Source organism: Aythya ferina, assembly GCF_964211825.1.
Source record: "Aythya ferina genome assembly, chromosome: 25".
In the NCBI taxonomy this organism is placed as follows: domain Eukaryota; kingdom Metazoa; phylum Chordata; class Aves; order Anseriformes; family Anatidae; genus Aythya; species Aythya ferina.
In genome coordinates this window covers 2,653,108-2,679,023 of record NC_140323.1, presented here as the reverse complement: position 1 = coordinate 2,679,023, position 25,916 = coordinate 2,653,108, and the positions used below count along the sequence as shown (strand labels likewise).

Here is a 25,916-nt window from a genome sequence, read left to right as displayed (position 1 = left end):
ACTTAACATAGACTCACTAATACTGCTCATATTCGCCTGAACTTCTCAAATTTTGTTTACTTGCAAGGACTTTAGAAGTCCAATTTTCAACAACTCCTTTGACTTTTTCATGCTGATTTATGACAATATAGAAACCAGAAGCCTGGTTCCCACTAATAAGATCCTACTCAGCTAGAAATATTACTTGAGTTCATCTGCTATGACTAGCATCAGCCTCAGCTTAAAGAAAATGGGTTGTTATGGCACTGTAGCAATCTGAAGCCTGTTAAATACTGCTGGTGTCTTTCCCAGAAGCTGATAAAAGACAACAGAACAGATATTTTCCATAATTGCCCTTCCATCTCCAAGCCAGACAGGTTCAAGGATCCAGATAACTGTTTGAACTGAAGGCACAGTGGTTCACATTTAAATGACTTGCATTAGATTTTGTAGCATGTGTGCATCCAGAAGACAAAATGTTGGCCTTTTCAACACGTACAATGTGCCCAACTGCACTCACACCACCACATGCACACAGAAACCTAATTCATCCAACGCTTCCATTTGTAAGTGATTTCCAAGGCACTGAGAAGTACTTGAATAATAGCCAGGGCCCACGTACCTGAGAGGTTGAGGTCTGCAAGAACGACGTTGGTCAGGAAGCCGTGCATATCAAAATGTATCCGACCATTCTTCACACTGTCTGTAATAATGGACTTCACAGAGCCCAGGGCAAGCATACAAGCTTCATGTATCTTCCACCTGTAAAGGAATTCAGATGTTTTTAGGTGTTCCCCACACCATCATCTCAATAAATATATAAAAAATCTGAAGAAAAAACATTTTTTTTTTTGGCCTAAGCTATCACAACTATTTTCTTGATCCTGAAGCAGAGAATTTCAAAAGACCAATTATTCTATGTGCAGAAGCAGTATGGTGCCCAGTACCTCAGTGATTTTAAGCAGTTTATTTTTAAATTACATTTTGTTAAGTAGGAGGAAATGGGGTTATGGGCAAATAACACTCCTCCTTGGTTTTGTCTGTGAAGTAAATAACCTCCTTTACAATTTATCACATTCAAGGCAGACAGGGACTCATGTCTGACTGCTCAGGCGTTCAGTTGCTGCTCACTATACAGAGCGGCTATTCAGACACTGATCTTCAGATCAACACAAACACTGAACTACTGCACTGTAAAACCAAGAGAGAACAGTTCTGGAACAGCAATCAGGTCCTCTTTCAACTGAGTGTTTTCCTATCCCCAGGTAATATTAAAAATTGTGACTTTAAAGTTCTCAAATTGAACATACGTATTTGCATATAGCACCTAAATCTCCTCTCTACATCACTGAAAACAAACAAAACAATGATATGCCTGAAATTCTGAGCCCATTTAACTGACCAGAAAGCAAAGGTACTGTCAACATCTCTTCAGATCACATACAACCAGTAACAGCTTCCAATGACATGTTTCAAGGAACTGTCAGGGCCTGGAGGGAGGGAGCCTGGGACAGATAGCTTGTGCTAGGAGTGGCTGAAAGTCTGCCACATGAAGACTTCTGTATCTGGTCTGAGAGCTGCTGTACTTCCTTTTTCTTCTTCTTAGAAGTCCCCAAATGCAATCCTTGCCCATCAGCAGTAATGCCACAAGAAGAAAACGTGATTGACTTGTGCTGCACTCAGTGCTCCAAACAGCCTGCCACTTTTATCACTGTCACTCCCTGCTGCTCCATCTCCTTACCAGTGCTCAGCACCGTTGTTTTTAGCCTGCTCAGCTTCCTGCAGGTGCCTGGTAGCTGCTGCAGCCAAAGCAGTGGCACTCTCATTCTGGAAATCAGCAGCCACAGCCTGCACAGAAGGAAATAATAATGTTTAATTGCACAGACTCTAAGAAACTGGACATTTCTCCAAATGCCCCACATAAAGCTAAATTCATTATTTATTATTGTTATTTTGGCTGCTTCTAAATGTGGAACAACTTTCCTACCAGCAAGAGATCTTGTGCGGCAATCCTCACAGTATATGAAAAAGTATCATCATCTTCATCCTCCACAAACTGTTGTGGATTTGCAGTCCAAACTTTTATCTGGAACAGAAAGGAGACAAGAAGGACACGGTGAATACCAAATTCAGAAGAACAAGTGTAAAAGACAGCTTTTCTGTTCCCAGTAACCTAACTTTTGCCAAAACTACTTTCAGAATTTCTCTGTCATTTTCTGTAGCTGATTTTTCTCATATTCTATCAGAGAAACCTTTGAAAAGAGGAGGCCTGCTCTGTACTGCATTCACCTTGCTCTACGGCTCCTCATTTGAAATCAGAATTTGACAAACTAATGACTGACCTGGAATCAATGCTACGTGGCTTTATTTATAGATGAGGAACGGGAGAAGCAGATGAATCTTTAACAGAGTGCCTGTTTTTATGCATGCCTGCCTAAACAGGAGAAGCAGAAGATGGCTCACAGGCTTGGGAGGCCAGAAGGCATGAAGAATTTCAGTAAACATTATTTCATGCTACCCACACAATCCCTTCACTATCACAGAAACCTGGCTAGCCCTTTCAGCATAATAATCCTCATTTTCACAGCATATTCCTTCATCTGCTGTCCACATTATACTCTGTAGGAACATCTGGATGCTACTGCCCTAATTCCTGGCACAGTAAATTGACAGAACAGCCTATTAGATTACAGCAGCTTACATTCACTGAAACACTTCCTAGGACATTAACTGTTTTAAATCTCCTATCTCATTTGCTTCCTACACAAGAAAAACATGCTCACCTGCTCCTCTGTGATCTGCATGTAAAGGAGGATGTAATAAATCAGCTCTGGCAAAGCCTTCTTCACTGTGCTCTTAAATTTGTTGTTTTCCAACAAGGCATGAACAAATTCAAATATGCTGAACACCAGATTTTCAAATCCCAATACTTCACCTGAAAAAAGAAGAAAGTGAAAAAAGCAACGTGACTGAATATGCTAACACAGAGAAAGGTAAAAATGGGTGCCAAATATAATTACAGACTGTTAGGCTGTCTGGCGGGGTGATGTTTATTCTTACTCCTGTACTAGCTAGGACAGCAGCAGCCCCAGGAGGATGTCTGACCTCATCACTTTCTGCTCTTTTCCCACATCACTGCACACCCCTCATTAAAAATGATCAAGCCCAACCTAAAACCTGTTCGGTTTTCTTTTGTCCCATTATGTTTACCTCAAAATTGCTGTAAGCCTCACTCCTTGAGTCATTAGAAACCTTAAATTATGGAGCATCATTGATCACAGTCAAATGAAACTTGGAAAGAAGTGATGGATGGTGTCGTAACAGCGTAAATGTACATTATCACAAACTCCTAAGGTGTTTCTGCAACTGTTTTGGCAACAGTAGTATTTAGGTAAGTCCATTCCTCTTCATATGAGAGCTCAGAAGTGCAGTTGAACAAGTTCTTACCATCGGAATCCACAGGATCCTCCACCTCCTCTGTATAATTTACTTCTGTTCTCACATAAGTAGATGGAGTTAAGCAAACGTGCATTTCTGAGGAGCTGCATCTACTTAGGAATTAAAATTCCCATTAGTTGAGATGTTTTCTTTCTTACAAAACACTGACTTGCACACACTCTTGTGCTTCAAACGGAAGACAAGCCACAGGAGTTCCTGACTTTGTCCACTGCCCAGCTTCAGAGACCATTTCTCCATCACCTGACAGCATCCCCAAGATAATTTGATACACGTAAACCAAATCCTCCAAGGTAACCCAAAACTTCACCTGTATTTAAACTTTGCCAGAATGGAACCACTCAGACTCAACCTTCCCAGGGGACAAGGAGCCAATTCTAGACTTCAGTGCTGCTGAGGGCGAGGAGCCACGATGTGCTCCCACATGCTGCCTGGTGCTGGCTCTGCTCCTGCACTGGGAGGTGGCAGAAAACTAACCTGGGAGCGGAGAGGAAGGAGGATTCTTCTGGGACAGTGAGCTGACAGATCCAACACATGCCAGAGCAAACCCAAGGGAAGGAAGGACGAGACTCCCCTTTTGCAAACAAAAACTATTTTGTCAGCTCAGCTGCCAGCAGAACTGCAGTGGGAGTCAGGACAGGAGGGGAAGAAATACACTATCAGCAATTTAGCAAACAGCTCCTTTTGTTTTAACAGGTGTCTTTTAAAAAAATGCAGTAGAACCGTGAAACAAAAGACTGTCCAGGCAACTTTGGTATGAAAAGGTCAGATCTGTGCTCTCTCGAACAGCCGTGCTTGTTAGATTACAGAGGAAAAGTGAAATCAACCCTTGTGTTATTACTGCAACACACTGCCCAGTCCTGGTGCCGATTCAGAAAGTTCACAAAAAGCTACAAGAAGGCTCAGTACTCTATAACTTACTGCCTTGCTACAAAAAGCTAAACCAGCAACTTCTGGATTAACAATATGGAAAGATTTGACTTGTCGGTTTGCACGTCCTGGGAAAACTACCAACAGAATGCCTCTTTAACATAGCAGATTGTGCTGCAAAGTAATGACTAAGTGATAACATTCAAAATGCAAATCAAATTCAACTTCTGCAGCAAGCATAACCACTCATTCGTACTGCTGCACAAGGGATACTGTAGATTCTTCTTTAAAGCCTTTACATTGTGACTAGACAGAATCGCTGGGCAGCTTGGGTTGGAAGGGACCTTAAAGACCACCCAGTTCCAACCCCCTGCTATGGGCAGGGATGTCACCCACTAGATCAGGTTGCCCAGGGCCTCATCCAACCCGGGACAACTTTCTAAGAAGGTAATTTTCAGTGAATAGTACCAGAAATACTGCAGATTGGCCACAATTCTATAGCCGTTGAATGACGTCTGAATGACGTTGGTGCTCACGTCATTCAGAGTTGACTTAAGCCAAAAGAAACTTTATGGAGCCTACTAAGTAACAGATATCCCATAAATCTATCCAACAGACTCGTAGTTCTGGTCCTCGTGGCGTAGGAGATAGTTTGTCTTGGTCTAATCGAGTTAAAACCATTCACTGCAAAGGATATAAGGCAGCACTTTCCGTAAGGGTATTCCAGACGATGGGCAGGATCTGCTGCATCGACGAAACCATGTGCTTCGGGTAGTTCTTCACCAGTGCTGTCACAGCCTGGAAAGAAAGAAAAGCATCAGTCAGATGGGAAACCAGGTATGACCATCAAAACACACAGCTCACAAGCTGCACTTTCATTAACAACTGAGATAATCCAAAGCCTTGCTGCCACTCAACAGTTTTTCTAGATTTTTTCTGAAGCATTGGGCACATTAATGGAGATAAGGTTAGGGTGATGGTGATGGGCCATGTCCCTCAGGGGTCTGTCCTGGGACTGGTGTTGTTTAATACCTTTATCAACAATACAGGCAGTGGGACCAAGCGCACCCTGGGCAAATTTGCAGATGACACCAAGCTGGGTGGTGCAGTCCATACAGCAGAAGGAAGGGATGCCATCCAAAGGGACCTGGGCAGAAGTGGGCCCACGTGAACCTGATGAGGTTCAACAAGTCCAGATGCAAGGTGCTGCACTTGGGCTGGGGCAATCCCGGACATGAGGACCAGCTGGGAGAAGAACTCACTGAGAGCAGCCCTGGGGAGAAGTTAGAGCCAAGCCAGGCAGTAACTGGCTGCACCCACACCTGCAGCCAGAGTCACTGCAGGGACTCAGACATCACCACCATCACCACCAGGGTGCAGCAAGGCAGCTCCTTAACCCCTTCCAGCCACTCTGCCAGCCAACAGCCAACTCTATCTCAGCTAATTGTTCAGCATCTCTTTAAAATCACCTCTAACAGCTCTGCATTAAAGCCCTTTTTTTTGCTTGCTTCAAATCCCACTTGCTTCTTTAGAAGGAATCCCAAAGGTGTGGATAAAAGCTTAGCACAGCTCGCCAGCAGCAGGTGAGCCGACTGTTCAGCTCAAGTGCAGCAGGTGCACTTCATGTCCTTTGCTCATAAGCTGAAGAAATTTGCCTCCAAACAACTGACTACAACTTTGTCTTCCATGTTAGAACAAACAAGTTGTGATTAATTAGTTTTTGTACCTAATTACCTGTTCAAACAGCAGGAGAAGCGTGAGCATGAGTTTTCATACCCAACAGGTGTCAAAAGAGCAAATTTTACACATACGCAGCACTACAGCAAGGTTGTCAGATGCTTTAGACTCTTGGTTAATTGGTGCTCTTGATAGGATTTATTTGGTATGCAGTAATTATATCTGTATTCCCATGTTATGAAATTTGCCTCAACTCTATTACTTGTCATGTTTAATTACTCTGTTTCTCTCAAAACAATCAGCAGCGGCACGTTCAACAACATCGGAACTGGGATGCAAGGATCATGGAGCTGCAGATCCTCGAGCCTCAAAGGCAGCAATTTAATTCATGATCAAATACCAAATAACAAAGCAACGAACTACACTACGGGTATTTTGTTCTGGTCTTCACGGTTGAAAATATTTTTGTTCCGGCCAAACCTTCTCCACACCCTACAAGGCTTAAAGGCACTTTCCTGTTGATAACTTATTCTAAACCCGTAACTACACTTGGAAAGATTTGGGACAAATGAACAAACAGTGGTCTCACCCCAGTGCCATCCAACCTACTTAACTTTCTTAAACTGGGTAACTGCCCAATGGGATCAGGCAGATGTGTACACTTCAGCATAATTCAGAAAAGTTTTTGACACTGCCCTGCATAATGTTCTTAGATGAAAAGTACATTTTAGGTCAGTGCTGCCTCTGATTTCCCCTGAGATTTCCATGCACCTTGGAGTACACGGCTCTCAAGAGATAGGAATGAAAAAAAAAATCTTCCTGTCATTTGCTTCCTAGCACTTACATTGAGGGAAGGAAAAAAAAAAAAAAAAAAAAAAAAAGATTAAGTTTGCATCTGGTTGAAAATTTATTACCAAAAAAAGTCTCGATTCCCTCTCCAATTGTATCTGCATTTCAAGGGGTTCCTATAGTGATCTCATCTGTAGCACTGGCTTAACTGATCTCTTGAGGTCTCTCACTTCTACATTACAATGACTATAAAATACACTTTCCTAGAAGGAAAGGCGATTTATTGGTCTTACATTCAAATCCCTTTTGCCTCAGAAAATTGGTATCATTAGCTTAGAAACCCTAAGTGACAAGATCATGAATTGCCCTGAGCCAACAGCCAGGACACTCATCTCCTCACAAAAAGCCTGCTACAAACCACCCGTCAGCAGACGATCTCCAAAATTTACTGTTTAAATCTGTACTGATTTTCTGCTGCCATCAACACCACCCAACGTGAGAGCAGTGTATTCAGATCCAAGTGCTGCACCTGTACCCAACAACGGCCAAAAGCAGATGCCCACACACAACTAAGGAACAGAGCAAGAACACGATGACATTTTCTCAAATACTTTCCCAGCTTGCCACATCTTACAAGAGATTCCTGCTGTATGTCAGTGCAGGCAAAGTAGAAATAGCTCTAGTTCCTGTAAAAAGTTACGGAAATAACAAAAAAGGCTCCAGCCTGATGCAGAATGTATGAAAGTAATGTGAAGAGAAGAACCGGTCTAAGCTTGCAGTCAAACTACCAACCACAACTGCTTTCAGTGTAGGCTGAAAACTTGCTCTACTATTAAAAATCCCAACCAAGGATCTGGAATCAGAGACTCACAAATTCTTGAGCTGGAGCCTGTTCAGAGGTTACGCTGCGGAGTATCCCAGAGCACTCCCTTTATGTTAGCTTTGCTGCTCTGCACAGCCAACGGAGACAACAGCAGCATGAACCATGAACTTCTCATAACGAAGGCAAAACCACCACAAGAGACACTCTCGACACAACCTGCCAACATCCCAGCCCAAACTCCCTTCCATTTGGTGCTGCACAGTGAGGAACGTGCTCCTCCTGTTTCCAGTGTACAAAACCTGCAGCCTTACTGAGGAAAGGCAATAGGAGGGGAAGCGATAGGATGCTGCACCAGGGGACATCTGCCTTTAACAGCACTATGAAAACAAGTCCAACAACACAGACCTTAATAGCTGCTAGTTTGTATAATACAGTAGTGTCCTCCTGCAGCTCCCAGTGCTTATTTTCATGGCTCCAGTGTAAAGCTAATAATTATGAAAAACGTGATGCTTGTTTTCAGTAACTCTTCCTTATTGTTTTCTTCAGGAGCGTGGCTGAATGGGTTCATAAACCTGTACCCTGTGACCCAAGCACCTTACCCCAGCACATGTGCAAGCAAATGAAAACCTGGATTTGATTCTGCAACTTCTGTTTCTGAGCTCCTCTTTTCTTTCCCACGTTGCAGGCAGCAGACCCTACAAGTCCAGTGCTCCCCCAGCAGCTGACGGGCTCACCGTGTCTACACTGGCACTCTCGTCCCCATGCAGTGAGCTACACACACACACACAGCTCTGCAACCCACTTTCCCTTCTCTTGCAAGGAAACTGAGAGAATACAAAGGCTTTCCAACTCCATTTTGCAGAGATAATTTAATATTAAAGAGTAGGCAAGTTCTAGAAAAGCACCTACACAAAACAAGCTCCCAAAGCCTCATTGCAGCAGAATTCTGCAGCAGCTTTAGGACAGATAGAACTGTAAGCACTGAGCAGGGTCCAAACACAATGCATGCAAGGTGTCTCAGACCAGTAATCAACAAAGACGCACATCCTTATGGATCTTATAGGCATCTACACTACAGGCAGAATTATTTCAATGTTGTATGGCACTGGGAGCCAAAACAAAAACCTCTGTGTTTCCTAAGACAAACAGTACCAGGAGAGGTGATGCACGCTCAAGTTTCTCTGTTTTCCAGCACACCTGACAGTGTAGTTGTATTTGATTGTTATTGAACCAGTCTTAACTGACTTACCTTTAAGACTTCCATCTTAAATCCACTGTCTGATGTGGGTCCATCAGGCATTTGTAGGGCCTGAACGAAAGCCTCCGTGAACTGCTGCACCACAGGAAAAATGAGGACTTTGGCAGCACCCTGGTAAAAATCAGTGCAAGCACAGGTCAATTCAAGGTAGAGATCTTCCGTCTGACAAGGAAAGCAATAAGAGAAATTGTGTGTGTTTTCCTGCTACAAACCCAGAGGCACTCACAACTGCAGAAGGCAGTTACAGTGCCACTTGTTTCAGATGTCACTTGGGCTCTCTCCTTGTGCTGGGAACTGATCTCAGCTGAATCCCACCTTCAAAACCACGCGGCCCACACCGCTACAAAGCATGCACCTGCCTCGAAGCCATTCGCCTCAGACTCTAAAGAGAGACCCAGACAAGCCAGCCAGGAATCTCAGAAGCAGCGCATGTCCTCCTGAAGCAGGCACCTCCGCCTGATTAGATGAATCACCCCCTGCACCCTCCTGCCCAGGCCCCCCAACCACAAAGAAGACCCAGGGTGAGCAGCTCACACACAATTAACGCTGAGCCCTGAGGACAGCATTTATCTCTCTTTTGAGCCACCCTCCCACAAACCAAACAAGCTCCTTCTGAGCCGAGTACCAACAGCTGGCCTCAAGATTACTGGGATGATTCTTCCTAAGAAAATGCAGGAAGTATTTTTCCAGATGTCAAAGCACTCCTTGGCCAAGCAAGTACTAGTGGACAAAAATATTTTTACTGAGATTTTTCATTATAACTCCTTATCTAAGACAGCTAAGATGTTTAAATTAACTACAAAATACCACGTTAGCATTTTATACAAGGATTACCTCTCCTTGTACGTGTGTCAAATTTGACCTGAAAAAACTTTTATTTTGTATATAATGTAAAGGACACTTTTAGCCCCCCCTCTAGAATAAGGCAGTGGGGAGCTGAAAAAGACTGCTGCCTTTTGGATGCTGGTACCAGTGGCTATATGGTGTTGCATAAGTAACTTTGTCAGTGCAGCAGAGATGCACTGCGGTTATCAAAACTTCCCAAAAGCCTGGACTGAATTCCTCCCTGTGCAAACAGGAAGGAAACAGCAGAGAGAGACACTCAGCACGGACTCAGAAAACCAGATGCTAGAATAAGTCGTTCCCATCTCCCAAAAGTTGGAAAGAGCTATTCAGCGCCTGGGGAGTGCTTTTTATCTTAACTGCTATCCTAAAATTTTTGTTTGGCTTCCATCGCCCCTTTGGGAACAAAGAGCTGATGTATGTTGGAGCAATCGATTAAGTAGCAGGAGCTTGTAACCAACGCCTAATGGGAGGGCCAGAAAACCAGCTATCAAAACCCAGACTGCCCAGGTGTGGAGGTTAGGACACACCATCCACCTGGCAACTGGGATTTCCAAGCACAGGGGTGATGCACCATCTCCTCCCCACACCGACTCCCCTTCTCTGAGCTCTGACGTGCTTATCTGTTGATCTGTCACACGTTAAACTTAGTTAAGGAAACCCAGTCACAGTTTCAAGGCATGCATGTAGATGAGGGAGCGAGCCACTCTGCATGTATTAAATTACACCCTCTCCCCCAGAATTACAGCTGATGGCATATAATTCTCCAGGTGTTTCATTTGCATTATTAACTATTATTTAAAGCCTTGCTCAGTTTGAATTCAATGTATGTTGTAGGGGATGTTACACTCTTGCCTTTTCCAGCTCCTCCATGTTACAGATCATGTGGGCACACGTGGTAAATATCTCCACTGCACGTGACCTTGTGCGAATACCATACACCTAGAAAAAAATGTAAATAGATAAGGAACATGAGATACGTTAATTTTAAGTTATCCTTTTTTTTTTTCTTTTAATTGTATTTTTTTTGCTTTTATTCCCTTTTATTACTAGCTTCAAAAGTTCTATTGAAACGTTAGCTCTCATGAATTACCACAGCATTGAGAAAACTCTAAGTCTAACTCTTACTGTGCTATAGTTTAACTGTTAAACCTGGTGTTTCCGTGCTCCAATAAATATCCCCAACTAAAACAATTCAGTACCAACTTAATGGTGAAGATCATACCTCAGCCATCGTGAAAATTTTGTACATCTCTGGAAGAATAACAGGAGCAACATGCGGCATCTGTGTGTCTGTCACTTCTCGTGTGAACTCTAGAAGGTGAAAAAACAGAGCTAAGTTCTTGTAGGAAAACGAATTTGTAGCAACAAAACGGAGAATTTCCGGGAAACACTAAAGACATTGGAAACACTGATTTCTACTTGACTAGATCAGTTTTGTCTGGCCTACATAATGGTAAGCCCTAAAGGCCAGCAGAAAGGTCTCACGCTCTCACATACACGTACCTGTAAGCACTCTCATGGCTCCGTGCACTGCATTCACATCCCCACTAACCAGCATCTCCATCAAGAGGCTGAACAGCTCGGGCCAGGCTTCAGGCCAGTCCCAGTGGGCGATTGCTGACACTGCATAGGCAACGCTTGAGCGCACTTTGCTGATCGATTCTCTCAGCCCGTTGGGTAGGAGCTCCCTAATTGCAACTTTCGCCTGTAGAAAATAACATTAGTTAGCAAAACACATCCTCAAACACGAGGGAATTTGAAAATATATAAACTTCTATATACCTATGAGCATCTCCTGATGCTGAATTGACATCAGTTTTACAAAATGAACACTCATGAGATAACAAAAGTTTGCATTTTATTTTTTTTTAATGGAAGACTGCAGGGCATGTTGTAAAGTACCCCTCTCTTCATGCAGAGCAGTCAGCCAAGCAAACAGTAAACAGACTTTCCCAGCTGCAATTAGATGGGATGTAGATATGGATGGAAGACATCCAGAGTTAGTTAAGATAATTGGCAGTTCCGATGTCAGGGACTATGTTTGCTTACTTTGGAAGATTTGGTAAAGTAGAACTCGTCACCCAACCCTGCGGGGACAGAAGAAATCAAGCCAGCACTTCTGGGGCATAATTCACAGGATCTGGTTCAAGGAACCATCTCTGGGTGGGATGAATCATACCCTAGATGTGAAGGATGGTCTAGCCAACAGTCAAAGGGCTGGAAACTTTGACCATTTTAGCTAGTAGATATTTCTACTGAACAGATTTTGAATGAAACCCAGCAGACCTTTAAACTGAAATTTGTCATGGGAAAGTAGCCTGCAAGTCCCAAGCTGGAAAACACAGGATCCAGCAAATACCTGAAAAAAAGACTGCCAGAATTTTAAAACTTTCAAAGCAGGCTTCCTTTAGTTTTACTCTCAGAATGACAGCAACATTATGGCTGAGCTTCTCTTACAGAAATCAGCCCAAGTATCCTTAATCTATCATGGTTTCAAGCGACTGAAAACGCATTTTTGAAGTGGAAAATGTCCGAAAACCTTAACTGGAGTCATTAATCTCTTGTAACACACAAGAGCAATGACACTTTTAAAGCCAACTACAGAGTTAATACCCTTGATGGATAAAACATCTTGAAGTAGACAACGTGGAGTCAAATCTTACCCTTTCTGTGGTCTCTGGAGGTCTGAACTTTTCTGACTGAGAACACCAATGAGTTTCCACATACTGTTTCAAAATGACAGATGCTAGCTGTATTAGAAGAGAGGTCACGAGTCAGTAACAAATCCTGCAACCACGGCCAGGATTACCCCTGCCCCATTCGCTCAGCCTTCCATCCCACGTGCTGCTTTTGGAGGGGTGACAGCCCTTGTCAAAATGCAAAAATCTTCGAGAAATGGAGAAAAAGCCCCCTGCAGTAAGATGACCTGATGGTTGTTTCTTGCACAATGATGGCCTGTACAGCACTGACACAAGATGACAGCTTTATTTTCTCACCCCTAAGAAGGCACAAGACATGGCCACGTGGTAAGCACAGAAATACAGAGCCCAAACCTCCTTTTTGAGGAGGAAAACACCTGCACAATGACCGCTGCGAAGACAGGCTGCATTTCTGCTTGCTGATACCTGCTGCCCACCCACCAGGCTCCCCACGTGCCCATACCCAGCACGCTGCCCTCCCAGCACCAGGTTGATCGTAAATGGAGAACGATGATGGAAAACTACCTTCAATTCTCCACCTGGAAACGCCATGGGACATTCTACAAAGCAAGGAAATTACTGGGGAACTGATTTTTTCCAGTTTTGGGTAAACTCACCTGACGGATGGCCAGGGCACCCTGAGGATCCACAGTCAGTTCTGCTAAATGAACACCGAATTCTGCAATATTAAAAAGAAAAAAAAGATTGTATCGTAGCTTTTATTCCCACACAGCAGAACTCATCAGGATTTTTGGAGAAAGAGGTAATACCGATTGAATGACTCATATGTGGGAAGGAGAAGACAATTCCAAAGTACAGCTTCTCACATGAATCACCACCATTAATTCTCCCTTGCGTTCTCTGCACAAACTCCATTTATTTTCTCAGCATCTCATTTCTTTCTCTCAGGGGCAAAAATTTTGCAAGCCAGGTTAATAACAAGCAAATGATTTAGAATCTTTACAAACTATCTTGCCTACAACAAAATGTCATTAGGCACGGCCCACAGGGGGGATACAGGGATGGGGTCCAGAAGGGAGCAAGAAGCAAGCGGCCACCCAGAGCAGGGGCATCACTGCGGCTGTCCCACGGGCACAAACCTGCACCAGCAGCAGGATCCAGGGCTGCAGGAAGTTTGCTGCTAAGGTTTTTTTGTCTGGAAAATGCACAGGATGCTTGTGGTGCCCATGCAAGTTCTACGGCAAGGGCAAAACTGAAATGCTCACGCCAGTTCTGTCCATGAGGAAATAAAGAAAATAAGTAAAAGCAGCTGCTGGGATGGTAAATCCACATACCTCAATCAATGTCCTTTAAATCACAACTTCAAGCTCTGGGATAACTGTACTAAATGCTTCGTTTAATTTCATTCACCTACTTAAGAAATGCATTTGTGGTCTCAGTTCCAGAAAGTGGGGAGCAGAAGGGATGTCCCACGGTCCAGCCAGCACCACCGGACTCCCACGGACAGGACTAAATGTGCTTAAAGCATCCCTGGCCAAAACGGATTGAGAAGTCTTCTCAAAGAGTTCTGCAGCCTTCGTCAGTGATGTATCCAAGTGCTGCACAAACGTGGTCATCTGTGGTCCTCCTAATAAGCACCTCACTCGCTTTTCTGGCTGGGGAGAGAATTGCCCCTCACCTTCCCGTGCTTACATCAAACAAACCCAGTTCCTTCAACGGATCATGCATTTTAAAAAAGAAAAAGAAAAAAAAATCACTCTTATCCCAGCTGCAAAAGCAGGGAGACCCATCCTGAGATGTTCTTGACGTCACACTCCTCTCAACCACAGCAGTGATTATTCGTCTAGGAGCCTGAGATATTCCAGACCCCAACACAGCACTGAACATCAGGCACATTTTAAAGGGTGTAAGTGAACTAAGAAGCCAGAATAAATCCCACGGCTTCACACAGTTGAAGGCAAAACAGTCACACTAATGACATCTCTCAATCTGTCATTTTCCAACCTGCACCAGCGGTGCATTTTAGGGTACCTCAGACCGGTGAGTTTTCCTCGACAGCAACAAAGGCCGAGGCTAATCGCCTCACAAATCTTACCAAACTCTTATCATCCCCCGTGGCAGTTTCCTTAAGCAGCGAGCCGTCCCTTCCATCAGACAAAGCAGACGGATTTATCCAGAACATATCATATAAAGCAGTATGAGCCGCGCAGCACCTAGTTAGCCAGCTGCTTAATGAGCTGTTCCAAGAATCCCTCTAGGGACTGAAATGACACCGAGCGCTGCATAGCTCACTGGCTCCTCAGTTTTCAAAGAATTGGTTCATTATTGGGTTTTTCCAGTTGACTGGAAACTTTCTGTCTCCGTCGAGGGTAACTGCAATTGAAATGCACCTCTTCCTAAGTGCTTCCCCCGCTTATGTGCTGTGGATCTGACACATCAGAAACATGAAGTCTTCCTCCTAAGTCTGTAAAACCAAAAGCTCAGAAACTCGTAGTGAAAGGCCCGATACAGGTAGCATTTAGCAAACCCAGTTCCTCCCAGCTCCTCTCCATCAACCTTGCTATTAACGATCTCCTGCTCTCCAGCTCCTCCACAACCAAGATTCCCTTGGGGAATTAGCAGTTCACGCCAGCCCCACGCTGCTCCAGGGCAGCCCTGAGCCGGGCTGCAGCGGGGCCGTGCCTGTGCAGAGCAGACCCCAACACCCATGGGCAGGGCTGAATGTCCCCAGCACATCCCCTCCTCCAGCCCGGCTCCCTCCCAGGCAGCACAGCCAATTTACTCGCTCCATCTCAGCAGAACTTTTCCATGCCATGTTTCCCGTGCCTCCTTCAGCCCTCCCGAGAGCGGCAGGCCCGCAGCGCACGCAGGCAGCAGAAGCACGAGGGATTTCTGCCCTGCTTTGTTCTCCGTTCCCTCCTTTCTGGCCCATTTGCCTTTGGGAGCAGGGCAGAGCAGCAAATGGATATTTCCAGGAATCTCTCCACGTTAACAACCGTTCTCTTCTCCAAGCAGCAGTTGTTAGCACAGCCCATTGCTTCTCGAGGCATCGCTGGGGCTGCCTCCTCCTCCTCCTCACTCATCAGCACCACCTTACGCCTCCCATTTACACACCCCAGCACTCGGCTCCCTCCTGTGAAATCCCTCTGTGGTTTTTGCCACCAATTTTTAGGCGAGCCAAACCAAACAGCTCAGTACCACCGGCACCTTGGTCACATCGCTGCTCGCTCTTCTGCGCTCCGTTAGGGATGTGCTGAGCAGCTCAGCTCTGTGCGGGACTTCTCATCCTCTCCATGCGGTGTAGAACACAACCAGGCTGTTCTGCTTCTCGTCTTCAAGCTTTTAATCAGTTATTAACTCAAGGGCTGTCCGCAGCAGCTTGGTTTCTTCAAAAAGTTTCTGTAAGGGAATTTTCTAAAAGCTTTCTTGCAGTCCCAGGACTCCTTCAAGCAGCTCTTCCATCATGCACAGATCAGTTCTGCCACAACAGAGCTGTACCCAATTCTACTTGTTCCAGCTCCTGACTTATTTATTTTTCATCAAAAGTGCCAACACCTCTGTCCTTTCCTATTGCCCTTGGTTTTACTTTCAGCATCTTCTTTAGCCTGCTTGATGACAGCATGTTCCTGGTTTCTTTAAAGCACTTCTGACCTACATAACCCACACTTCTTCCCCTCACTGACCTGCTCTTGGCAAGCCCTGCGCTCCAGGACCTGACTAGGAAATGCTCTGAGCAACCTGTTCTGATATTGCTGGTGCTGCTTTCACCAGGAAGGCTGCACTGGAGACCTCCTGAGGTCCCTTCATCCGCATCATTCTGTGCTTCCTTGGTTACTCCTCTCTTGTCACAGTCAAACAGCACGGGAGGAATAAGCTACGTTTTCCATGTAAAAGCCAGGAGGAGGAGCAGAACTCGCTCCCTTTTACTGCTTTCTTGTTCTGGGTGGGGGACAAAACTGGTGTCACCTGCAAACTGCACGAGCGTGTCCTCAGTACCCTTCTCCGGGCCACAGGTAAAGCTGTTAAACAGGACAAATCCTGCAGCAAAGCCCCGTGGCTCTGGGAGCTGAAAGCAGAGAAGTGTTGGGGCATCCACAGCCTCTCTGGGCTACCAACCCTGGAGCTGTTCAAGGCTGGGTTGGACGAGGCTCTGGGCAACCTGATCTAGTGGGTGGCATCTCTGTCCACGGCAGGGGTGTTGGAAGTGGATGGTCTTCAAGGGCCCTTCCAACCTGGAGCATTCTGCTACTCTATGACGAGGATATTTGCAAAGCTGTGAAAAAGAGAAGGCAAAGCTGACTCCGTTCCTCTTACCCTAACGGGTCCTGACCAGATGTAGTCCTGTTGTGTTCCTGGGCATCCTAAGGGATCTCAGGGGCATCCATCACCTACAGCCCACAAAAAGTAGTGTTTTCTGGAAATCCGGTACTCAAACCATTACACAAACTTGCTTTGATGCCTTGTGGTAATATTCAGACTGCCAGGAAAAAAGAAAGCTGCCACTGAAGAGCACACTGACGACAAGCTCGCACTATTGCACTGCCACCCTTAAACCTCCACCAGCCGCAGCAGAAACAAACAAATTTCCTCCTAATGAACCAAGGAAGGCTCGACCTGAGAGTGTTACAACAAACGATAAGGGGCTGTATAACCAGATATGTTTTTATCAAACAATTTGCCTTCCTTTCATCGCCCCGCTTTCACCCAGGGCAATCACAACACTGTTCCGGAGCCAGGCACACCCTTACGCCTTCCTTCTCTTTACCATAAATTGCCTTTGATAACGTGTCTGAGCTCAAGCTGAGGAGCAGAAAGAGTTTAAAGCGCCTCCCAGAACACCAAAATCCGACGGGAGGTGAGGTGAAGCGTGCAGGAGGCACCAGGAACCCGCTGAGGAGCCCAGGCTGCAGCTCCGTGCCCTGACCGCCTGCAGGACTCCTCGCAGACCTTCCAGTGCCTTCCACGCCTTTCAGCCCTTGGGGTCAGGTCACCGAATCTGAGCTGACGTGAAGCAAACCCTGAACAGCGGCAGCGTTTTAAGCACGGTTTGCAGAAGCATTGAGCACACAACCTGCCTCAATGACCCCACCAAAAGGAGCCAAAGGAGCGGGGGCTGTCAGGCACCGGGGCCTCTTGTGTCAGCTCCATCCCGAGAGCCAGGGCCCGGCCTCAGCACCCAGGGACCGGGTCAGCAACAGGGACCGGGCAGGGGCACAGCCCACAGCCCCCCGGCAGGGAGAGAAGCACCAAGAGAACCCAGCACACCGGTACCCACCGGTACCAGGGATGGAGGCAGCGGGTCCGGGCCCCCCCCGGTGCTCCCCGTTGCCCCCTCTCCTCCCCCCGGTGCCGGGGGGGCTCTGCAGGAGGCGGGGCGGCCGCTGGGGCTCCGCTCCGTGCGGGCGGCGCTTCCCGCAGGGCCCAGGCCCGGCCCCTCCCCTCCCTTCCCCGCAGCCCCGGTTCCCGGTGGCCGCCGCCCCTCACTCACCCTCCGTCACCTCCAGCACCTTCACCTGCTCCTCAGCGGCGGCGCGCACCGCCTGCACCGGGCACAGGATCCCGGTCAGCGTCTCCACCAGCGCCTCCTTCAGGCCCTGAGCCACCGGGCCGGGCACGCTGCCTCCTCCTCCTCCTCCTCCACCTCCTCCTCCTCCTCCACCGCCGTTGCCTCCGCCGCCGCCGCCCCCCGGCCCGCCCGCCGCCGCCGCGCCCGCCATGGCCCCCGCTCCCCTCCTCCTCCTCCTCCTCCGCCGCCGCCGCCGCCGCGCGCCAAACGCACGCACGGCGCGCGCGCACCCCGCCGGGATGGCGGCGAGGCCCCGGCGCCGCCCCCACAGCGCCCCCGGGAGGCGCGGAGGGAAAATGGCGGCGCCGCCTCTGTGCTAAGGGAGGGCGGGGCCCGAGCCCTGAGGCGCCGGCTCAGAGGAGAGGGGGAATGGGAACAGGGGGGTGGTGGTTGAGAAGCCGTCCAGGGTGACCTGCTCCAAGCACCTCCTGTCACCGCTGTCACTGCTGAGCCGTGTCCCCAAGCACCAGCCCCAACCTCTCCTGGAGCCCCCCCAGGGACGGGGACTCCCCCACCTCCCTGGGCAACCCGTCCCAACGCCTGCCCGCTCAGTCTGAGCAGAAATGGCTCCTCATTGCCCACCTCAACCTCCCCTGGCACAACTCCAGGCCATTCCCTTTAGCCCTATCCCTGGTTATCTGCGAGCAGAGGCCAACCCCCAGCTCCCCACACCTCTCAGGGGGCTGCAGAGAGCCATGAGCTCTGCCCTGAGCCTCCTCTTCCCCAGCCCAAACACCCCCAGTGCCCTCACCAGCTCCGTAGCCCTTCTCTGGACCCACTCCAAGGCAGCAACTTTACAAAGCATTACAATACCACAACGCAGTATTAACACGGGCAAAATGGACACATTGCTCAAGGGACAGTGGTGGGACCGCATTGGTTCTCAACTGGCCCTCGTGCTGCATCCAACCATGTCTCCGGTTGTGAAGGGGCTACCATGGGGAGCACTGGGCTACTAGCCATAGCCAGGTGCTGTTCAATAGTCGAGCCACCTGTCACTTGCATGCAAGTCCCTGTTCCCCTAGCTGCCATTTTCCATCACACAGCACCCTTTCTGTGTATTTTGTTACATGCCAAGCCAGCCTTGCTAGCCTCTTCTAAGCTGAAGTCCATTCTGTTAGGATAACACTTCCAGTCATGTTCTTTCATATTTTGAAATGTTCTCATCCAGAAAGCTGCAAGCATTCGCATAGATGACACATAATGGTTGCAGCTTGAGCTCAAGATTTCCTCTAGGAGAAGCAGCAGCCTGATGAACAAGGGAAACACAGGCTCCCCGCAGGCTGGGGCCAGCAGACATCACCCCCCTGAGCACAAATTTCAGTTGAGGTCGGAATTTTGTGCAGGGCAGACCTCAGCTGTAGGGCTCATGCCTAGAGGCAGAGAACAGGGCTCCTCTTAACATCCTGGCACGCCGCACCGTGCACACCCCTGCCCCTCCTAGGGCCAGGACAGTTGGTGATAAGGCAGATAAGGATTTTTCCTCTGTTGTTCAAAATGCTGCTTCTGCTGGAGGAACAAGTACATATTTATACAAGGTATAACTTTGGCTAGGCTAGGATAAACTGCTCCTCTTTGCACTGTCCCAGTAGTTTGGTTTAGGGGAAAGTGTAGTGAATTCCTACTACACCAAAACCAGCAAGACAGGCCAGGACTACTTCACCTGACAACCCCCTGCCCCCCCACATGGGCTGGCTGATGTCAGAACCAACAAACAATAGGCCTGCACATCTATTTGTCATTTTTGTATCTTCGTAGCAGCCAGAGCTACTGCTTCTGTATTTCAACACTTTGCAGAAAACAAGGCCACAGTTTAGAGACAAAAGCAGTACCCCCAAGCAATGCTTGTCTAGCCCATCATCCTTCCTTTCCGCTCAAGTGACTGTACAGCAGCACTGAATGCTCCAACTGGTCCTTCTGTACTGGTAGAAATTACATTTATTTGAGTCTTCCAGGCTTTTTCAGGTTTGAATTCCCATCTGTTTTGTACATTGCACACTCTCTTCACACGTTTTCTGCACAGATGCTTCCTGCAAAGCCAGCGAACTGAGCTCACCTTTCAAATGCCATATATTTCATGTCAAGACCAAATGGGTTTTGGACATTCATCTTTTCTTTTGACATGCTTCAGGGAAGGAAGTTCAGTCACCATAAAAAGATGATACTTTTAGCATGAAAAGTTATTTTGTGATGAACTCCTTGTTTCCTCCTGTGATGCTTTGACTCGAGGTTACTGCAGGGCAAGGTGCACAAGGCTTCAAGTTCCTCTCTGCAAGAAAGACTCCATAGAAAGACCTGCAGCTGATATGGTTATGGTTGTAATAAGGAAAAATACTTCAAGAAAAACCAGGACTGGCACAGGATCAGCCTGAATAACAACAAGGGCATTACATGGTATGCATCCCCCTTTGTTTAAAATGTAACTTCAGGCAGCAACAAGAAACCCCCCAAACCCAACAGATACTGAAGCATACCAAACACCTGACACGTGTTCTCTGCCACTGGGGTGTCCTTAACAAGCCCTGCATGATGGAGGTGCTCACTGAGCAAATTGTGTGCATTGTAGATAAAAAGCTACTGACTTTACTACCTATTTACAATGCTTATATATTTTAGGTGCCCAGCTAGGCAATCACACACATGCAAAAAACTACCCCAACATTGTGATGACACAGCTGGTACCTTTAAAAAATGTTACTGCAAGCAGTAGGAATACCAAGTTTTTTAGGACTTGAAGGATTGGGGTGCATGAAGTACTTTCATTAAGCTGCATCTCTTAATTTCAGGTTTGTCAGTATTTATTTCCAACCGTCTTTCAGCATACATTCTTCTCAGCGTTTGAATTTTGGGCCTGGTATCATAACACAACATACAATTTTGTTTGTTCATAAAGTATTTTCTCCTTCTATCTAACATTTTTTACTGGAACCCACTGATGATGCCAAATTCATTTTTGTCTGTCTTAAATAGAAGCTGCATGCTGAACCAGTAGTATTAAGCAATGACTGTTTTATCACCTCTTCCAGACAGTTTTTATTGATGCTCTTCTTGCCTTCAGAGACTGACATGTTTACATCCTAGACGAGAACTCTCAATATGTAGCTTGTTCACTTCTGAAGAAAGAATAAAGCCATTCTTTGAGGCTGCACACCTCAACCCTTCTCTTAGAAGAGCACATTTATAGCTAGAATCATAGAAGAGTCATCTCAGCTTCTTAATTTTGCTTCCAGGTAGCAGCTGCCTGCACATATATTCTGGAGCCCTTCCCTTCCTAAATCATGTGTGAGAAGTGTAGTCATGTCCTACTTACCCATTTCTCCTACGGCAGACACAGCAGCCTGATCTTTTTGTCTGCCCTGGTAGGGGTCTGGCCTACAGCTGAAGTCCCTTCCTTAAACTCCCTTTTCTCTGAAGTGTGCTAATGCCTAAACAATCCTCCATGCATCACAGGCAGCTGTAACACAAAACAGCTTTTGTGCCACGCTGTAAATTTAACTGCATTTGCTCCTGCATTGTTCACATAAATATATGCATATTTAGTCAGTATTAGATCCCCTCCATCCCCTTTCCTGTTAACAAGTCACTGCTGAAGTCCCACAATGCACAAAGAAGGTATTTCAGGTCTGTTTTTCCTCTCCTGGTGCCATTCAATACATAAAACAACTCCACAGCTGTAAAGGAAATGTTCCCCCTCCCTGAATCAATTGTTTGTACTCCCTAATTTCCCCAGCTGTAAATGAAATATTGGGATCTGATGTGTTGTCCTTAAGAAATTACATCCTTTTCTATATTTGAAACTCAGTTTAACCCCTAAGTAGAAGAGGTCCCTGCACAGAGCATCACCCAGGATGCGACTGGGAAGGAGAGGACTGGGTTGTTTTATTGTCTGTGGAATACAAACAATACATATGTACTATCTGGGTGTGAGTAGCAAAAATGGCTGACATAAGACAACCGCCTAACATCTCTTCTGCCACCTCCAGAAGAATCCTTCTGCAGAGATCCACAGCTGCCAATCCACACAGCCACCGAGCCATCGCTGTGAAGCAGAGCACACAGTGAGCAGCCTCGTGACCAGTTTCCCATCTTCCTCCCATCATAGAATGCTTTGGGCTGGAAGGTAATCCTGTGCCAACCCCCCTGCCATAGGCAGGGATGCCACCCACTAGGCCAAGGCCCCAACCAGCCTGGCTTTGAGCACCATGGGGCACCCACAGCCTCTCTGGGCAACCTGTTCCAGTGCCTCACCACCCTTACAATGAAGGATTTCCTCCTAATGTCTAATCTAAATCCATCCTCTTTTAGTTTAAGACCATTCCCCCTATCATTACCTACCTGAGCAAGGAGTCCTTCTCCATCTTTTTATAAATCTTTTAAGTACTGAAAGGCCGCAGTGAGGTCAGCCCCTGAGCCTTGTCTTCTCTGGGCTGAGCAGCCTCAGCTCTCTCATCCTTTTTTTCATAGGAGAGGTGCTCCTGCCCCCTGATCATCTTTGCAGCCCTCTTCTGGGCTCGCTCTAACAGCCCCACATCCTTCTGGTGCTGGGGGCCCCAAACCTGGATGCAGGACTCCAGGTGGAGCCTCACATGGGCAGCCTACTTTTCTGTGCTTGGTTCCAGAGCACATCAGAGCTGGAGTCCAATGTCTGCTGGAGTCACAAAGACCCTAAATCCCACTTTTGTATTCTAAACAGCCTGCCAGGGCCAAAGAGTGGCCCACAGGCAGCTCTACTCTTGTGGGCTAATGAGGGGGTGGAGGTCAAAGCACTCCCAAGTCCATTGCATTCATTGAGCCTGATGAGAAATTTTGTAGTCAGAACCATCAATAAAATCACAACTTTTTCTTGGTCCTTAACCGCATCATATTTCTTATGGCACTTCTTTTTAAACAGCCATCTCTTTAATGGAAATAAAAATAAAAGGAATACCATGAGAGAAAACTTGGTAACATTTTCAGCTACATCAGAACACTGTGCAAGCTCCTTCAAGTTTGTTCATCTACCTTCTTTAAAAGGATGACACTACAGATCAGTTCTTTTTCCACAGCTTGGATTGTTATCTTGGCATTGCACAAAGATTTCTTATCACAAAACATTCTTTTGACAATTACAGCAAAGGATGAAGTCATAATGGGAAAGTATACACACATTTAACTGCTGTAAGTGTGGTCAGGCTGACTGCCTCTGCCCATTTTAGACAAATCATCTATGATTTAATGCAGAAGAATCTAGAACAGTTAAAAATCAACATGAGACTAGAAAGCATAACTAAAGGAGTAAAACAAACAGAAAAAGAAACAACAAAAGACATCTCCCCAAAACCCAACCAACAAAGCTAACAAACAAAAAAAACAACTAGGAAATCTAATTCCTACACAGTTCTCACTCACACATCCACCACGTCGTTATCAGCCACGCACTGCTCGAGGGCTTTGCACTGTGCCCAGAACCTGCACACTGTTGCTGCAGGGGAAAGGTCTAAAAATGGTAGAAAAAAGTTTACCAGCCATTTCCTCTTGCTGATGAACTGAGGGAATACCAACACCGCCACATTTCTGGTGGAGACAGGATGTCCTAAGAGTGCTCTCTCTGATATAAACATCTCCTAGACCTTCCATCTTCTAGGGCTTCTAAGTTTCACCCTCGGCAGACAATTAGCCCCATCACTGGCATCAGTCCTTTCCCAAAGGAGCAGCTATATTCTGCATTAGCAATTGCTCTCCAGTAAGCCCCAGGTGCTTCAAATTCAAAGCTTTTGAGCTCAGAAAAATAACTTATTCTTAGAGGTCTTGTTCCCTCCAAGGCAGAACTGTTGCTACTGCTGCTCCTTCCCTGTGCTCCTGACTCCACTTGCTTTTTGTCCCTTTCCTGTGCCTCTCCTCTCCCTCCAGGCCTGGGGGAGCTCTGGGCATAGTGCACTTGGTTATTTTATTCCTTTCTCCTCCTCCTTACTGTCATCATCTGCACTGTCCCGTTCTTTCCCGCATTAAGGTCCTCAAACACAGCCTTTGATGGAATCATAACCTGTCCAGAAATCTCCTCATTCCTCAGGCTTTTAGCCCAAACACGAGCAGAAGCAGCTGAAAGGAATGAGGGAGCACTCTGTGGACTGACTGCCAACAAGTGTGCTTCTGGGCCAGCTGCAATACCTGTGGCAGGGAGAGTCCTTCCTGCAGGAGGCAGCTGCACCACGCTGGCAGGAGGAGCTGCTCTGCACCTTTGCCACCTGAGCCAACTGCCCACTCCTTCACCTGCCAAACTGCAGTCGTGACCTGCAGTTCACCCAACCTGTAAATAACCAGTTTTGGAGAAACTTTGAAAAGACTTGAAAAACTTTTTTTTTTTTTTTTGATGTAAGAACCTGAGTATAAAAGGTAAGAAAATACCATTGCATTTTTTTTTCCTTTAAGAGGGAATTCTCTTGAATATAAGAACCCATTGACCAAGATCTATCCAGAGGGAAATGAAACTGCATTTCAAGCTCTCTAAAAACACCAACATTTAATTTTATAACATAACCAGGGGTTTATTCCACAATATAAACTGCAACATTTGATACAAGCTACCCAAAAAAGGAGAAAGCCAAAATACAGCTGTGGCAATTACTTTACAGAGCTTTTTTTTTTTTTCTCTCCTGTCTTCTACGTCACTGGGCCATCAGTGACTCTAGGATCTAACATTTGCTTTCTGTACATCAACCAATGCTAAAAGCAACACGCTGTTCAGAATTGTCATTCCAGTCACTGAAACCAGACATAGAAGTTATTGCTCAGATAAATAAACCTAGTCTACGAAAAACAAAGTGGAAAAAAACCTAAAGTCTCCAAAGAGTTAACAGAGTAAACAGGGATTTCCTCAAAAGAGGATTTATTGGAAAATCCATGGTGCAGGTTTTTTTGCACCTAAACCAAGCTGAATTAAATATGCCGGTAAATCCCAGAGAGGTAATTTAATGCTGTACAATAAAAGGTGCATGTTTCAAATGCCTTCCAAATTGGTGGGAACCCCTGCTAAACAGTCAGCTTCTCAAACCTCAACAACCACAAAGATCAAGGGAAAAATACAAAAGTGTCAAAAATTGTTTTGAGTTCTGGAAAATGATCCCATGAGGATAGAAGTAGCACCATTTGCAATCTGGTTCTTAAACCAGCCCCTGTGGCTTTATTGGAAAACTCTGATAACCTTCTTTACTCAAGTTCTGAATGGTTTATGGGGAGTTTTACTTCCGATACTGAGAGTCCTTCCCAGTGCAGCTGATGCAGATGTAGTCCTCCTTCTCTGCCATTTCTGGAGAGATGCCCACACACACCTGGTGGAACCACTGGTTGCAGCTGCCATCGCACTGGACCCAATCCACCTAATGGAGAACAGATACAGCGGGGTTCAGAGAAGGACCAAACAAATACAGCATTCACTAGTTATTTTTCAGCTCTTCATCTATTTAAATGAGTACAGAACACGCCATTCTATGACTGGGTACTGCTGGATACTCATCTTGTGCTCACCACTTTCTGGACTGCTGTAGTCCAGCTCCTCTGAAGCTGAGAGAAGGGCACACTTCTTTTATCCCTCCTGTTTTCCCACCTATAGGAAGTTTATGGCTGATAACTGGCTGACCCAAGCATCTGGCAATGTCCCTCTTCTCCCCTCTTCAGTATGGATAGACCTATGCAGAACTTTAAGGCGCTGTCTCTATCCCTAGAAAATGCAATCCACAAAGTCTTTCTACACCCATATTTCAAGAGCACAGTGGATGTGGTGTCTGCACATCCCCATCTCCTTCTTCCAAAACTCCATGCAGATGTTTTGATGTCCACCCACCTTCCCCAATTCTAGTTATTCTTGGAGAAGGTGGGAAGGATCATTACTAAAGGTGTCCAACAACAGCAGACAACGCCTCTGGATTTCTAAGTACCTCATGCCCTCTTTGTGAACAGCGTTTCCGTAGACAAAACATTTTCAGTGCAGCTGAATGTTCCAGATCCCAGCATTCA

The 25,916-nt window shown here is 46.3% G+C and overlaps 2 protein-coding genes across 2 annotated transcripts in view; both read right to left on the bottom strand.

The window, feature by feature from the left end:
* The window catches only part of IPO9 (importin 9), a gene marked incomplete at its 5' end in the record, with an annotated part of 31,745 nt that extends 13,670 nt beyond the window's left edge, over positions 1 to 18,075 (bottom strand). Inside the window, 13 exons of the mRNA XM_084497890.1 lie at positions 602 to 741; positions 1,721 to 1,827; positions 1,967 to 2,065; positions 2,763 to 2,914; positions 3,427 to 3,485; positions 5,003 to 5,103; positions 8,844 to 8,963; positions 10,551 to 10,637; positions 10,921 to 11,009; positions 11,202 to 11,403; positions 12,362 to 12,448; positions 13,015 to 13,076; positions 17,847 to 18,075. Of these exons, the coding sequence (XP_084354016.1) occupies positions 602 to 741; positions 1,721 to 1,827; positions 1,967 to 2,065; positions 2,763 to 2,914; positions 3,427 to 3,485; positions 5,003 to 5,103; positions 8,844 to 8,963; positions 10,551 to 10,637; positions 10,921 to 11,009; positions 11,202 to 11,403; positions 12,362 to 12,448; positions 13,015 to 13,076; positions 17,847 to 18,075 (1,534 nt within the window). The remainder of the gene's footprint in view (positions 1 to 601; positions 742 to 1,720; positions 1,828 to 1,966; positions 2,066 to 2,762; positions 2,915 to 3,426; positions 3,486 to 5,002; positions 5,104 to 8,843; positions 8,964 to 10,550; positions 10,638 to 10,920; positions 11,010 to 11,201; positions 11,404 to 12,361; positions 12,449 to 13,014; positions 13,077 to 17,846) is intronic.
* Positions 18,076 to 22,955: 4,880 nt separating this feature from the next.
* KDM5B (lysine demethylase 5B) overlaps positions 22,956 to 25,916 on the bottom strand; it is a 48,650-nt gene continuing 45,689 nt past the window's right edge. Inside the window, exon 27 of the mRNA XM_084498204.1 lies at positions 22,956 to 25,279. Within this exon, the coding sequence (XP_084354330.1) occupies positions 25,142 to 25,279 (138 nt within the window). The 3' untranslated portion in view covers positions 22,956 to 25,141. The remainder of the gene's footprint in view (positions 25,280 to 25,916) is intronic.